Raw genomic sequence first — 17018 nt, 5'->3', positions numbered from 1 at the left:
AAAAGATATCCTATAGTTCGCTCTGCCGACTACAGGTATGAACAGCAAACTGAAAATTTGATGTGCTGAAAGAACCATATTTGTTTATGAACTTGGCATGAGCTTTTCATACAATTCAAATTTGTTCGACAAGTATTGCAACTTCACTTTTTTCTTCTTCTTTTTTTTTTTTGCTTTACGTTACACTTCATTTTGTTGCTCAAAAACTACACAACTTCAAGACTTAAACTAACGATGACGTGTAGAAAAATATACAGTGCGATGCGTGTTGATCTACTGCTCGCTAAAATGCAACTACTGAGCTGAAATTTCACTTGTTGAAAGCGCCATTTTTTAAAAAACTTAAAGCAACTATCTTTCAAAATTCTAATTTGCTCGAAAGTTATTGCAATTTTAAATGCTTTTCTTGAGATTATTTTTTTCACTTTAAATCTAACTATTTATCCATTGTTGTAGAAAAATATATTTATCCTTTTCCAGAGTTTCCTTTTAAAAATTATCACTTTACTTGTTATCGAAAATTACAAAAGTTTAATTAAAATTAAAAAAAATTAGAGTAAGAGATTAGATATTGTCAGATATAAATCTGTACATTTATATAGAAATTTTTAAAAATATGAAAAGTTTCAAGAGAGTGTGCAACAAGTAACAGATGCCAACTTGCTCCGGACAGCAGATAAATATTTTCGAGGGGTAGTCTTTTAATGTATGATTCTTGGATTAATAAATTCAATTTATAGGGTTGTTACATACTACTACTTCTAAATAGTTCAAAGGTTTAAGCTATACGCTTATTTGCAGCAGTTTAACCGTGTTTAATCTCTTAAAAAGTCGACAAAATTAACCAAAAAATTGCAAATTGTAGTTTTCAGTTCTCTACCGCTTTTTAAAATATGTCTTGTCCGGAGCAGTTGGAATCTCTGAAGTAAAATTATCTCTCATTGTGTCACAATTCCTAATATTCTTTTCAAATATTTTTTTAAAATTTATTTATTATCCTTCAAAACCAAGAAATCATTAGTTTTATTAATATTAACATATTAATGAAATATTCTTACATAATTATATTTTATAACCAAAATGTTTTGTTTTTATTTAAAAAGAAAAAAAAACAGGAGGTGAGGCCTACTTTAATACTTTAAAAAAAAAAGCATTTAATTTTTGTCCATCTCTAACTGAAAGTTAAATTTATATTCTAAAGTTGTATAAGTATATAATACTTACTAATTATTTATGGTCTTATTATAATCTAATCAAGCTTATTGAGCTTATTTTAACATCTTTTTTTCTTTTCTCTTATGGCACTACAGCCCACAGTGCTTTATGAATTCCTATTCTTAGCCTATGATTTTAAGTTCATACTTTTTATTGTTAGATCCTTTGTTACATCATACAACCAAATTTGGGTCTTCAGTTCCTTGGCTTCCAATTTAAGATTTCTCACAACAAAATATTTTCATTCATTCTTCCAATGTAGCCAGCCTAACCATGCCAAGTGTCTAGGATTATATGAATTGAATGATGTTTTTTTTTTTTTATTATTATTAAATTGTCAAGTTTATTATTTCTAATTTTCCACTCTGAATTATTTATTTAAATTGGGTCAAAAATTCTTAATTTTTTTTCAAATATAAATAAGTTATTTTCTTCTTTATTCATGCAGTGCAGTGTTCAAGTTTCACTAACATACACTTGATACAGCTACCTCAGATAAATTCTAAAATAAACCTTCTGTCAAAAACATACTAAATAAATTAATAGAAAGATATTAAATTTAAACAATTGATGAACTACTGCAAAATAATATTATAAAACATATAAAAAATGAAAAAACTCATTAAAAATTTTAAAACATTTTATTACAATCAAACATTTAATCAAAAATCTAAGTCCATCGCAATGGTCATAAATAATTTTTAGAAAACAAAATAACATTTTTCAAATGTCAGTCAAAACAAACAAAAATTTCATACAAAGCAGAATACTTTTAAGAAAATGATGGCACGTGATAATCTCATACACACATGATTGCTCTATGAAGTCTAATCCAGTTTCACACATAAACTGTTCAAATGATTATTTAGCATCTCCTAAAAGTCAGTCATTTTAATATTTCTCCTTATATTATGTATATTGGAACTGTTTTCATATTAATGTTTGCTGTTAGTCTGTTACCTTGAAACTGTGAAAAAGCTTTAACAGGTGACAGACCAAGAACAACGACAAGGGATAAATTATAGCCAATTTTTTTTTAAAAAAAATAGATCTGCTGTCATTCAGTATTTTTTTAAAAAAAACAAAAGTTAAGAATTTAATTAGATTCACCTTGTAAATTTAAAGTATCATAACAATAGCAGACATAATTAAATACAACTAACTCCCTATAATTTGTATTTGAAATTTTTTTTGTTGCTATTACTACTTTAAAGTTCTTACTATCAACACAGTTAAGGTCGAACCGCCAGATTAACAGCATTTGCTTTGTTCTAGTCTACATTATATACAAAAATTATGGTAAAATTAAAATGGCTGAATTAGATGTAATGCCGCTTATCTTACTATAATATCATATGGCAAATTTAAATTTCTTTCAAAAAGTTGGATATTAAATATATTTCAGATACTCTATTTCAACAACACAACACATTACTAAAAAAAATTTTTAACTAACTTTGAGTATGTCCCATGATGACAATCATTACAAATTCAACGAATTTAAAATCCTAAACATACATTAGGAAATAAAAATAACAATATATTTGAATTGAAGTAACTTATTTCTTATTCATAAAATATGTAAAATATCAAGCCAAGAAAAAACTCCATTAGGAGAAATTAGTCAATTCTTAAACAATATATTGAAGTTAAAATAGCACCAGGAAATCTCACCTTGCAATATTAATACAATATAAAAGAAAATTTTTAATTTAAATATAATTTCAATAGAAGTTTTTTCCAACATTTATGACTAAATTCTGGAATAAAAGAAATTTGTACATGTTATTCCACATCAAAGAAATTAAAAATGTTTCAAAGTGCTGATAATTTTAACAATAAAAAATCAAAGCAATTAAAAAATCTAACAAATAGTGCACTAAAAAATAACTGCAAAAAAAACGAGTTTTACACATATTTGTATAACTATATTAGTTGAAAATTTGATACCATTTAAATACAATTTGATGTACCAAAAAACTACTAACAAATGAAATATAAAATTGTTTAAAAATTAATTAATACCACCTATGTATAATAAACTAATTTAAACAGAAAACAAAAACTTTTCAATTTTTTATATAAAAACATTGTACTAGTAGAATGCAACATAAACTGACGCTAAACATTTATGTTATAAGAAAAAAAATTTATATAAAATATATAAGGTCCCTAAAGTTACTATTCAAAATTCCCATTAACACAAACTACATATTGTTAATAAGCAGGGTATATACAATGTAGATTTTTACTAGTAATAACTTTTATTTACTTTTATTAAATGCATGCATTATGGTATTTTAGAAATCATTTCAATCAAGTTTGAAGTTTATGAAATCGGTAAGCATTTTGATCTCCAAAAGAGAAAGGAATACATTTCGTTACTTCATATTGATGTCATTTTCTAGAAAAAAATTTATAAATCATATTTTTATTTATTATAATTACTACTTTGTTTCTAAGCAAAATATAAATTTTAGAATTTTATCATTAAAGAAATAAAAAAGGATAATTTTATCAGAGTATAATTTTATTTAAATAAAGATTATAGCTTTACTTTAAATTTAAAAACTTTTTACAATCTACAAACATCATTGAAATTTTCTTAACAATATATATCTAAATATAAATCTAATAAGTATATCTTTATGAAAAAAAGCATTAAAATTTACATTGATTGTTCATGCTCATACATAAGCTATATTAGATTACGTAAAGCTACACAAATAAAAACTTAAATTGAACGAAATATAATTATCACAGTAATTTACCTGACGGTCATAATTATTAAATATGGTGACTTTCGTAATTTCTTCTATTTACTTAATTTAGGTTCAACAATTTTTTTGACCATTTTTTGATTTAACCAAACTAATTATTGGCCTTCAATACAGATCTTTGTACAATATTATTTCCCAAAGAAACTGGACCTGTTCGCTAAACAAACTTAAATCTTAATTTGTTTAGGATTATACATAACAAGAAGTCAAGAATCAAAATTTTTAAAAAAAATTCATTTAAAACTGATTAGCTTTGTCTAATATATTATGGAATTAATAAGTGAGATGCTGTCATATTTAAAGAAAATTTGATTACTTGTATTAATGAATGGTTAGAAATTTAACTATTCAAAAATTAAATTGTGTATAATAAATACCCTAAGATTTATTAAAAAGTTAATAAGTTTGCATTTAAAATTGCATGTCATTAAAATAAAATTGTATTTCTATTATATAAAAGTAAACTCTTTCAATATTTTTTAATTTATTTATTCAATATTTCTTATTCATATAATGTTGAGATTTAAATTTTAGAAAAAAAATTAAATTATATTTGCTTTCTTGTAAATTTTAGAAATACTTAAGTTTCTTTTTTTTTTAATAATAGTTAAATTATTCCTAATTTTCTAACATTTCTTCTTTATTTGAAGCTGTGAGTAGCACAATTTTTCTTGAAATAAAGTAGCTTAGTTAAAGCAACTATCTCACTGAAATAAAATATAATAAAATGTTAGTTTCATAGTTAGAACTAGTACAATTACATGAACTAATTCGCCTCTTTTTCATAGCAATGTGATAAAAGAAAATTGTCTAAATTTTTGCAGCATTCCCTTTTATGGCAAAGTTATTTTGTGATTACTTTTTATAAAAAAAAATTTAGGAGACATGACTGAATTTCTTTTTTTGATAAAGCTAGATTCATTAATAAAGCACTTAGTTTAAAACCCAAATCAATCAATTTCAATCTGATTAATGACTAATAGTACTTACTAAACACTTAAAATCAATCCAACAAAGTTTAAAAAAATTTCAAAGAGTTTTGCAACAATTGCACAAATAAATTTTCTTTAAAAAAAATGGAAAGAAAATAACATAAAGATTTAATTTACAGAGAAATGCAGACATGAATTGCAACTCACATAAAATGATTTTTAACTTCACTGCTCCGCATCACAAATGTTAAGAAGAGACAAAATGTATACAAAAATGTAAACATCGGTGGTAAAAACTACCGAAACTTGAGATACCCCTCATTTTGAGGTACAGAATTGTTCCTACAAACATTTACAAAATATGATAGTGTCACTATAGTTTAATTCTTGGGACTACGACACAGTTTCATCATTTGCTTTCAACAGTTGCCCTGATATCGTACAAGAGAGGCAGCAGAATTTGGCATAAGTAGGATTTATGCAGTAGTTTTGCTTTACGATCATTGCGCAACTTGTGAAAAATGGACTATCTTTGCACGTTGAGGGTATGGGAACATCTAAGGAAAGAAAAATTTAAATTGTTGTAATATTGTTAAAAGAAAATTTCATAGATTTTACACTAATTTCATACTTGAAATTCAGACATAATATATTTATGTATTTTAAATGTATTAAGCTTTCTGTCCAATGTATAAATAGCAGTGTAATATCTGCTTAAAGAAACATTTCTCTATTAAGCCAAATATAAAGCAAATTTGTCTTTGGCTGACAGGATTCCAACACCCGTTCTCACAAACACAAGCCCAACAGCTATTCAAATTTTAATCTTTTAGCAAATAATTGAAAAAATAATGTAAAAAGTTAATAGTTCTTACTTAGTTGAAATTTTATTGTTTACATCCACAAATAATGTAATTTATGGAGAATTTTGGTTTATAGAATTACGTAATAGATCTTCTATTGCAGTTTATAATAATGCATTATTTCTTAACCTTGTTCTATAAATAAATTTTTGTAAATATTTTGCTTTAATTTATATTCGTAAATGAGTTATATAAATGTTTCTGGTTTAAGGATTTAAATTTTTATTTTTACATAAATTTCAATTTCGTGTATGAAAATTTGTTCATACTCAAAATTGTAACTCGGTAATTCTTGAATATATTTAGCTTTACATTTTGGTATAGTACAGTTCAAAATTTCCTTTATTTATGTGAGAATCAAGATAATGCCATGAATAACATCATTATAGTTATGTCATAGAAGTAGTGTTAATACAAGCAATTAAACTACCTAATTTAATTGTCAAGTAGAACAGAAAAGTGGCGAAAAAAATGAAAACTGCGTGTCAGAAATGTTTTTCAATTTCATTGGACAATCAAACAAATATTCAATTTCAATCTCCAATGTGCATAGATTATAAAACACCTTCTCCTGGGGCAAATAAAAGCATAAAAAATTGTGGAATGTTTCAACTTGTGGATCTTTATTGTTTATTTAACTATATTCAGAAATTTTTAATTCAAAATTAACAGTACAAGTCTATTATCACAATTAAAAATAAAATTCCAACAAAATTTAAATAATTGTAAGTCATGGATAAAAAATAGTTTCGTTATATTTAATTAGATTAAATTTTGACATTAGCAATGAAAGGAATTAATCAAATTTACCATGAATTTGTATGTCATATGATGCAGATGCTTTTCCATGTTGATTTTGAGCCTCACAAATGTAAGTTCCACTGTCATTGTATTGAGCAGATGAGATATATAATGTATGATTGTCAAAGATGTGCCTGTGTTCGTTTGATTCCAGTTCAGGGCTGTTTGATCCCAAATGCCATGAAACTATCATCGGCTGTGTACCTTTTACGATGCAATCAAGTTGTAAGGAGGAATTAGCTTGATAATTTGTTGTCACCAGAGAAATGTTTACTTGAGTATCCACTAAAAGAAAATTGAATCAATAACTCATCAGCATTATTACTCATTTAGTTTCGTTTTCAGCACATGTAACAGGAAATTAGCTTTAAAACAATTATTCACTAAAACAATTATAAAGAAATTGACAATATATCCTTTATATTTAACTAAATATTTACAAAGATTGATTTAATATGAAACACTACAATTCAAACCATGATAAAAAGGAAGGCAGGAACAGATTTGAGTAAAACAAAGTTGCATATAATTAAAAATTAAATTCATATGCACATATATGGCATAAAAACATGAGGTTTAAAAACAGCTAAAAGCATTTATTACATTTGCCACTTTTTTTTATAAGATTGGCCAATAAATTGATCTAAAATATCTAGCTATAATGAAAGTTTAATAATCCATGATAATTCCAAGCCTCATTTCTTGAAAAATACCATGATGTTGATGTTCAACAGTTTAAGTTTGGTTCACAGAATTGTGATTTATACAAAAACTACAAACTATAAAGCAGGGCCGGGATAGCCTGATTGGTAGGGCACTGGGCTCACGTTCAAGAGTTCCTGGGTTCGATCCTCGCCGGCCGAAGACTCCCAGTGTAGTAAATGGTGATTGGTGCATGTTAAATCTGTCGAGTCACAAAGTCCTCCATGTTCCCATAACAAATCAATACCTCTAGAGGTACTGATCCAGGAGTTTCTTTGACTTCTGGATTGGTTCAAAAAATACAAGGTTACGGAGTTGAACATTAGTAGTCATAAACCCGAAATTGGGTCGGCTGTTCAACAACGGATATATAAAAAATATATATAAAAAGCGATTGTTTTTATGCTAATTGTTAAAAACACAAAAAGATATTTTAAACAAATAATTGAAATGCTGGTTCAGTTTGTGGAAAGGTTCAGTTCAGGAAATAGTCCCTTGCACCTTTTGAGCTGAAAAAACATAATTTAAAAGAAATCCTTTTCCTCAGCATTCAATAATATCTCTAAGCTTAACAGATAGGGATACAATATAGGTGATAAGGAATCATAAATGTCCCCATTATACCATAAGTTAAAAAAATCATTATGAAAAAAATATGCTCCATATAAATTTAATTATATGAAGTAGAAAAATTAATTTTCTATTTCATAGAAAACTACCACAAAATCAGCACCACTTCTATGATGACGGTGTTCACTTTATCAGTGATAGTTTCGTTTAAATACAAATTGAAAAATGCACAAAGACCCCTTAAATATATCAACGTAATAAATATGCCGAATGTATTGAATATGAAGCCAATCAAGAACTTACCATAGACAATGAGGTTAAAGAACTTAGTGACTGATTTTCCGATACCATTTTCGGCCGTACATGAGTACATTCCACCGTGAGAATCTTTCACAGCCATTATATGCAGAGAGCCATCCACTGATATTTTGAAATCCCCGTCATCTGTGCTCAAAGGTTCATTTCTGTGATGCCAAGTGACTTTTGGTGCCGGATAACCTTTCACTATGCATCTTAATAGTGCAGGAGTTCCCTTCTTCACAGCCACGTCTTTTCTTGCTGATAAAATTTGAGGAGGTGCTTCAGTATCTACAATGTACAAAATCTAATTAATACAACAAGAGCAAATAGCGTCATTTACAGTTAGTGTAACGCATGTGGAAAATATACGAAATCCAACCAAATATTTATCTATTATATGTAATAAAAAAACAAATATTATAACTTAAGTTTAAAATAATAAAAAATCAGTTTATTTGCAAAAGGTAAATGCATTATAATCACACTACATAAATAAATGATTTTTGAATATTTAAATACTAATTTTTATCTCCTAATGCATATTCCATCCTATTTTTACAAGGATTTAAAATATACAATATAAGAGCAGTTTAAATATATGTTTAGGTTAACACACTTTACATATGTGTTGATGAAAAAATATTTTAATGTGAATTACACATTTAAAACAGCTCCCAATTATTTAAAAATTGGATTTGCTTTAATTTTTTTCAGAGTTTAATTTCCGAAAACAGCTACAATTTTGAGCTCAGGTCTGATATAGAAATAATTTAATGATGTGAAAAAAGTTATAGAAATAATGTTCATAACAAAATATACTGAGCTCACTAAATAATATTTATTAAAACAAAACTTCTTGTTGAATTTTCCTTAAATTTTCTCATAGACTTAATATTCCCATAAATGTATCCAATATATATATATATATATATATATATATATNAAACAATATATATATATATATATTGTTACAAGCAAAAGGCAACATGGTTGACAGATATTCTATATAAAACCATACTTTTTGTTTTGAACTTGTTTCATAAATGCTCGATGAATCAGTTTTCTGTAATTTATTCTTAATGTTTTAAGTTTTTTACTGGGCAACATAAACACAAACCCATGTAACAATATATTTATGTGATAAATATTATCGAATAAAAAATGGTCATGCTTTAAATAGAAAATGTTCATCAAATAGCACTGGATAACATAAGTTTGGTTTAAAAAATTTGATAAGGATTCATAAGTAATAATTTCATGTAATAGTTTGTTGTGTTAACACAATAGATGAGTTTGATGGCACAGAGCAATTGGAGCATATTAATTGGAGCATATTGGAGCAATTGGAGCATATTGGAGCAATTTAAATAATGATTCTAATGCAGATTTTTACAACAACTAAATTAATAATTTTCAAGTGCCATCATAATTCTTCATTAAATAATATAATCCTTTTACCTGTAATTCAAATAATTTTGCTGGGAAATGAAATTATAACACAGGCCTGCCAACTACTACACTTTTTGCAAAATATTTTATATAGTGGTAGACATTTAAAAACCAAAGCTTTCAAAATTTTTGGTAATTTTGCCAACCTTTTTAAAAAACCTTACCATGAAAAAACTGGAACAAAGTGGCATTGCATATGAACTTTTAAATCATTTATGTGTAGTGGTATGGAAAATAAGTTCAAATGAATAAAAAATAATACATTAAAACATATACTTAGGTACCACTAGAATAAATTTTTACAAAAAATGTAGAAAGTTGGCAGCCCTGATAACAGAAAAGGTTAAATCTTAAAACAAATTATAGTATTCGATTCAAGATTTTCAGAAACATTTTTATTAAATCTGGTTTGATTCTTCTGCGCCAATCAGTTTACGAATTTCTATATTTCTTATTAAAATGAGTTTTCATTTTAAAACAAAAGTTATAATAAAAATACAGTTGATATAGCATTAGAAACTATTTTAATTACATATAAAAAGTTATTACACACGAAATTGTGCATTTACAAAAAAATATTTAAAAAAAGTCGAGAAGCATCTTCACTGTCATCTACAAGATTTAAACTATTTGAACGATTTAAACTCTTCAAGTAGGTGGAAGGTTTCAACTGCTTTGATGCAAGAATCAATGGTTCCATGTTATGCAACTCACTCATAAATATAAAAGATTCTAGAAACCTTTTTGATAGTTCTCTAATGTGCAAGTAAGATATTCATAAATTTTATGTGGAATTTAGATTTTCAAAAATTCATATCAATTTTAAATTAAAACAGTCAAATACAAGATAGTTCAGGCAAGTTTTGCTTGAAAAAATAAATACATCTTTCAAGTATTTTTAAGTATTAGTTTTAAATATTTAGTACTGAATAAAAATAAAATTGAACATAATAATTCTATATTATTTGCTTTAAATGGCACATAATTTTAGAACAATTATAATGATATTGAAGCATATTATAATAATAAAACATAACTTTATTACATTACCTGTATCTTCAATGGAGTTTTCCTCATAACTTTCCAATGTATCTAAAAGAATTTTAAAAGATAAATTAATACCAATATTCTGTCGGAGATTTATCCAAATAACAAATTACAGATTTTTGTTACCTGGTAGTAAAGGTAAAACGCAGATTCTTGCACAAGAGACGTGACAGCATTTCAATCCTCCTGGACAGTCTGCGTCCGACTGACATCTATCATGACATGTCCCATTCAAAAGGTGCTCAGATGGTGAAGCAGGACATTGACCACGCTTAGATTCTAAAAATTAAGTTCATATTTAACTAATAGTGTTGTTTAGCAGTTTTCTAAAATTGTTTAAGTTAGAGTGATCAAACTTTTAAACATGCAAGCATTAAAAATCGTCTCGACATTTCCTCATTTGGCTAGAATAAAAATTTAATTTTTTTAAATTAATTTTTTATTAAAATTTATTTTTTATTAATTAATTAATAAAATTAATTTTCACTTACTTAAACGACATAATGGATGTGACTGATATTCTCCATCTGCTGATTTATGTTTTTCAATAACACATTGAGAACCTTCAGGACAATTGTGTTCCTGCAAATTAAAACATTTTTGAGAAATACATACTTCCATTTTTAACAAACTTAAAACAAAGAGAGAAATTCAATTAGTAATTTTTGTTTAAACATACCTTATAACAAGGACAATTGTTTTTAACTACTGTTAAACAATAAAAGTGTATTTAATAAAAACTGCCTGATGTACAATGTTATATACATTGCCAACATAATGCCGTTCGTCACAATAGTGTGGAGACTCAGCTGTCACAAACCTTTTAGCTGACTATTAGGTGTTATGGGAGTGTTTTATTTTAGAAGATTAAAAAACGAACAAAATTAATTTTTTTTATCAAATATGTCAAACGTGGTTACTCTTTGACGCAATTGTCTTTTCAAATCCAAGAACTTAGCATTTACTTAAAGGAGGTTGAAATCTCCTGTTTGAAAAATGCTGGTCAATGATATGTGATGAAGATTTTTATTTTTCTGGAAACTTTGACACAAACACAAGTGCCATTACGTACCATCCATCTAGTTTAATGTGAACATCAGTTGCCCTGTTCCTTAATGACCAGATGGGCTTAAATGTTAATTTAAATAGTCTTAATGTCAAAACTACAAGACCAACAAAAAGCTTAAAGTCAAGGCATATACCATCTTGAGGTGAAATGAGAAGGTAGGAGAATAGCTCCTTGGCCCAATGTAAAAACCAAAGCAACCAAACTGATAAAAAGTTTATTGGTGATCAAAATGGGTTACAGGTGGCATAGAGCAAAACTCATTACCTATAGCAACAATTCTCATACTTACATCATTACCGTGTTAAGAGTCATAAGAGAAGTTAGTTTATGTCCTGACTTTTAAATGGATGAGAAACTCTTAAGCTAGGAAATTATATGGAACTGAAAACTATGTAGAACATAGTACTAAAATAAAACCTCGTGGAAATTTCAAAAAATATTTTTGACAATTAAATACAAAAAAATTATTAAGAAATGCCAAAATATCGTAGTACATTCCTATGCAACTGAAAAGAGTAGAGGCTGAAGACATGGAACCGGTCTTCTCCCCAGAAGGCATATTCTAGCGTTGTGATCGCGAACAGGTGCAGCATGACTTTGGCAACAAGGTTTTTTCAAAAGCAGATGTAAAGGCTACTTCCACCATACATATAAAATACTTTAATTTGTATGTAAATTATGTTAAAATTATTTATGTATGTATCCATTAGCTAGTAATAAATTGATTTTGTAACTTTTGTCTTCTCCTTTAGGGTTCAACTGAAGTTGACTAAATTTATCTATGTACTTACATTATCACACAGACTATACATACCTCACAAGGATTTGTACACAAACATGATATACAGCCCCTGATGTCTACTACTTCTTCAATACCATGTGGACACTGAAGTTGAACGCAGTTGGAGGCTGGACAATTTCTGTTTATCTCTACAGGAACAGTTTCTGCAGCAGCATCTCTAACCACACCAGGTCCTGTAAGAATAGATCTTTTATTTTTAATTTGAAACAAAACAGCACTATAAAATGAGGAATATCAGATATAAATTACATAGAATCACTAAGATATTGTGTACACAATATGTTTTTACCATTTTATGCAACTTATTTATTCTCAAGTTGCAATTTTTGCATAATATTTTGTATATTAATATTACTTAACATAAAAAAGTGGCAAAATTTTTTTAAAAAAATATTACAAAAAAAAAAATTTTTCATTCGTAAAAATTTGAAAGGCTATGCAAAAGTGTTGAAAAACCCATCAAAATTTAAAATACTGTTAGACTCCAAGAAAAAAGTTCTCTTACCATTCAACTTACAAAACAATTTACTAAATACAGATTACCTAAATATATTAATAAAAAGAAATTAAACTTAAAACTTTTCTCCTTGATGTAGCAAAAAATTATAGTTGAGTTATTACCTCAAATAATAGATAAGTACTGCCACTATAAGGAGTACAATGCTTAAAAATAATTTATGTGGAAAAATAAGTAATTTCCAGTATATTAATTACACAAATTATAAATAATGAAAACCAAATTTTTAATAAATTTTGATCAATAGTTCTTGAAAAAGGAATTTTTAGTTTATAATTTTTTTGGATATTTACTGCTCAGAAACTATTTAACCAAATTTGTTTATATTTTAGATTTTGTAAATTAAAATTTCAAACCTTAAAAGAATAAAAATAAGCAAACCTTATAATATAAAACTTTTTTTGATCAATTTTCTAAACTGAATTATAAAAAAGCATTAAAAATAAATTTTTGTATGTCTAGTTATTTTTAGATAAAGAGACTTAATTATGAGTGAAAAGAAAGGAAAATTAACAAACTGCATGTATTTAAAGATTAAAAGAAAAAATTTTGCAAAAAGGCATGTTTATTCAGCAAAAAAAATGTTGTTGCCTCTGATTTTGTAATTTAAAATATTGTCTGCACTGATTAACTGGCATATTTGAGCTCTACAACTTGAACCATCAGGATTACATCATTAAGACATTTTTTAATGGACGACATTACACATCATAAATATCACGGGATGTCACAATACATATATGTGATGTTACAAGAATTACTAAATTATCATTTCTTGATTTATACAATTATGATTTCTTGTGAGTATGAGAGTTATGAATAATTGAACAATGCATGAGAAAGAAACATACCCTCGATGCCAGAACAGAATCTCATACACAAATCTGCTGATTTGAACCTATTTTTGTTTCCACCACATCCTTTATATACAAATGGAAGACACATTTGCTTCATGGGATCATAGTAGAATCGGCTTTGAGAATAACTGCAGTGACCTTCATCAGGCTGCTGTCGGCAAATTTCTATTTAGGAAAAAAAGGACAAAGAATTTTCAAGTATTCTTTTTAATTGGTAATTTCAAATATCCTTTCTTGTTCTACATCATCCATCATGTAAATTTTTAAATTGTGTTAAAACAGCGTTGCAATTTTTTTTTTCTTTTTTTGTATAATTACAGAAAACAATTATTTATGTAAAACTAATTGTTTTACATAGTTTTTAAGAAATGTCAACAAAAAAAATTGCATTAAAAATTTTTAATACTTCTTATTTTTTTACACATCAAAATATACATAAAACTATTTTATAATGTCTTTCGATCTTCAAAAACTAAAAGAAAAAGCTTTCAGAACTATTTTCCTTCAAAAAAAAATTCACATGTCTGAAAAGGATAAACATGAGCAAAAAAAATTTTCTTTTATTTTGTGCATAAATATTAAGAAAAGCAACCTTAAGTTGATACACAAAACAAATGGCTTTTAAAGTATAAAAATAATTTGGAACCGAAAAACTGCACGCCAAAAAAATCTTTGCATTATTTTTTTATATTTTTTTATATTATTTATATATTTTATATATTTATTTTAATCATCATAAGCTATCAAGACAAATAAATTATTTTATAAAACTTCACAAAAAAATACAGGACTGTTTTCAAAAATTTCAGAAAATTATCAATTCAAATTTGTTTTTGTAAAATATTCTGTTTTATATCAAACTTTGATAACTAATAGAACAATTATTAAATCAAAAAAAAAGTGAAGCTATCTACATTTACCTTCATTCGTTATAAATGATGCAGCTGCTGTGACTGGTTCATTGCTGATCGTGTGTTTTGCTAAAAAGGAAAATTCAGAATTTGATTATTTAATAGTGTGTAAAGATGAAATTTTGTCTTAATTTCTAGCAAACTAAAATACTAGAACTTCAACTTTAATCCTGTACTTTACAACAATTCTCAATTGTTTACTGATCACTACAAGCAGAATGCATCATTTTTTCTTCAAATAGAACTAAATCAAAATAATCAACTTAAGTACTCTGATCTCATCTAGAGCTCTGTGTTAGATAACAAAAAATTCAATTGTTTCCTGATTACTACTTGCCGAATTTTCCCTAATATCCAGTCAAATTTTGGACCATTTTTCAATGTTACAAAAAACACAAAACTAAAAATAGCAAAATAAAATTTAAAAAGTAGAAATAATTTTTTTCAATTAAGCTTAAAAGAAACTGATCTAAAATAAAAATAAAAAGTAGAGCACATCAATTCTGTAGTAAATTGATATCCCTTAAATTGGGAAACAAATTAAATTATTTACTTCCTTTCAGGCTATTCGAAAATCATAGCCTACAAAAAAAAAATTACAATTATGCAACCTACCTTTTCGTATGGCTGAAGCACTATTAGTGTGACATTTTGATTCACATTCTTGTAATGTACTAAATCTGTTGTTATTTCCTAAACATCCACCATAAATGAATGTTCGACAAGACATATCGAATGAATCATAGTACCACACTAAGAAATATCCTAAGCAAGGACCAGGATCTTTACTTTGTGTGCAAGGATCTAAAAAGAAACCAATAAAATAAAACAAAATGGTTATTAATAATTACAAGAATGATCTATAAATAATTATTAATATGATATAATTAACAGAATATTTTTAGAGAGTTCCGTTGCAATATTACAATTACAGAGCAAATTGTGAAACTATAGGATAACCCTTGCAGCATTAAAAGGTGACAAATTTGCTGTAAATTAAACATAGCTTCTTTTCTTACAGCTAAAAAGTCAAGAACTAAAAACTGAAAAAAAGATAAAGAAGGTGCTTGCTGTTTAATTGATGCAAAAAGAAGGTATTACAAAGCAGTAAAAATGAATTGCTAGAACTACAATCTTTTTGCAGCAAAAATTGCGAATTGCATCAATCTCACTGTAATTCCTTTACAGGAGTCTTAATTATCCTAGATATTCAAATAAGGAAGAATATTGTCTCATTTAAAATTATAATAAATAAAAAAAATTATTAATAAAATTAAATTATAAATAAATAAATAAAAACAGTTAAAATGGTTATTTTAAAATTCTGTAACTTACAGGATGTTCAACAATGACAATCCTTGATATACATATTTACAAAATTATCATTTGTCATTTATTAGTAAAAAAATCTACATAATTAGTATTCATAAACAAATAGTCAATTGAAGAAAAAATGCTACCAAAATCTACTGAATCACGGGTAAAAAAAACAGGGCAAAAGCATCAAAAGCAATGACTTAATAGAAACTTGAAATTGCTTCTAACAATCGCCTTTCAACCTTTCTCTGTTTCTGCAGGCAATCAAACAAGTGTAATTCACTAGATTTCCATAGCAATTTTTTGTTTTGAAAACACTTTAAAAATTTATGACCCCTAATATATAAAGATTAACTTTATTTTTGATAAGGCTTCTATAAATTCTATATTAAGCATGGTTATTAAACACCTTTAGGTGTAAAAAGGTGCAACAATGCACAATGCAATTATTTGATTTTACAGAAATTGACTGCAATAACAACATTATTTAAATACAAATTTTTTAACACAAAATTACCTTTAGACTGAAGGTTGTCAAGGATAGGAGCGTTTTTACATTGGACTTCACAAGTTTCCTTGTCATTGAAACGATTTGCATTTCCCTGACATCCACTATAGGAAAATTCTTGACAGGCTTTTACATCTTTATCATAATACCACTGAGAAAATGATCCACTACAGGCACCTCTAATTTTAGGAAGTTTGCAGATATCTGTGAGAACAAAAAACTTTTCATTGTTGTTTCTAAATATTTAAGTAAAAAATATCATTGAAGCTGTGTGTTGTGTTACACTTAATCATCACATTACGTAAATATATGTATACAAATAAAAATTTTATTATTAAAAATGACAACCAAAAAAACTGAAAGATTACAAATTGTTTT

The 17018-nt window shown here is 26.5% G+C and overlaps 1 protein-coding gene across 2 annotated transcripts in view; it reads right to left on the bottom strand.

The window, feature by feature from the left end:
- Positions 1–1837: 1837 nt before the first annotated feature.
- LOC122270011 (papilin) overlaps positions 1838–17018 on the bottom strand; it is a 158153-nt gene continuing 142972 nt past the window's right edge. For both annotated transcript variants that reach the window (XM_043045710.2, XM_043045711.2), the window contains 11 exons: positions 16650–16844; positions 15431–15619; positions 14825–14884; positions 13899–14069; positions 12543–12703; positions 11151–11241; positions 10786–10938; positions 10663–10704; positions 8167–8451; positions 6601–6876; positions 1838–5484 (listed from right to left, as the gene is read on the bottom strand). In XM_043045710.2, the coding sequence (XP_042901644.1) occupies positions 5321–5484; positions 6601–6876; positions 8167–8451; positions 10663–10704; positions 10786–10938; positions 11151–11241; positions 12543–12703; positions 13899–14069; positions 14825–14884; positions 15431–15619; positions 16650–16844 (1787 nt within the window). In that variant the 3' untranslated portion in view covers positions 1838–5320. The remainder of the gene's footprint in view (positions 5485–6600; positions 6877–8166; positions 8452–10662; positions 10705–10785; positions 10939–11150; positions 11242–12542; positions 12704–13898; positions 14070–14824; positions 14885–15430; positions 15620–16649; positions 16845–17018) is intronic.

This window comes from Parasteatoda tepidariorum, chromosome 1 (genome assembly GCF_043381705.1).
Source record: "Parasteatoda tepidariorum isolate YZ-2023 chromosome 1, CAS_Ptep_4.0, whole genome shotgun sequence".
NCBI classification, from domain to species: domain Eukaryota; kingdom Metazoa; phylum Arthropoda; class Arachnida; order Araneae; family Theridiidae; genus Parasteatoda; species Parasteatoda tepidariorum.
This window is presented reverse-complemented; position numbering and strand designations above follow the sequence as displayed.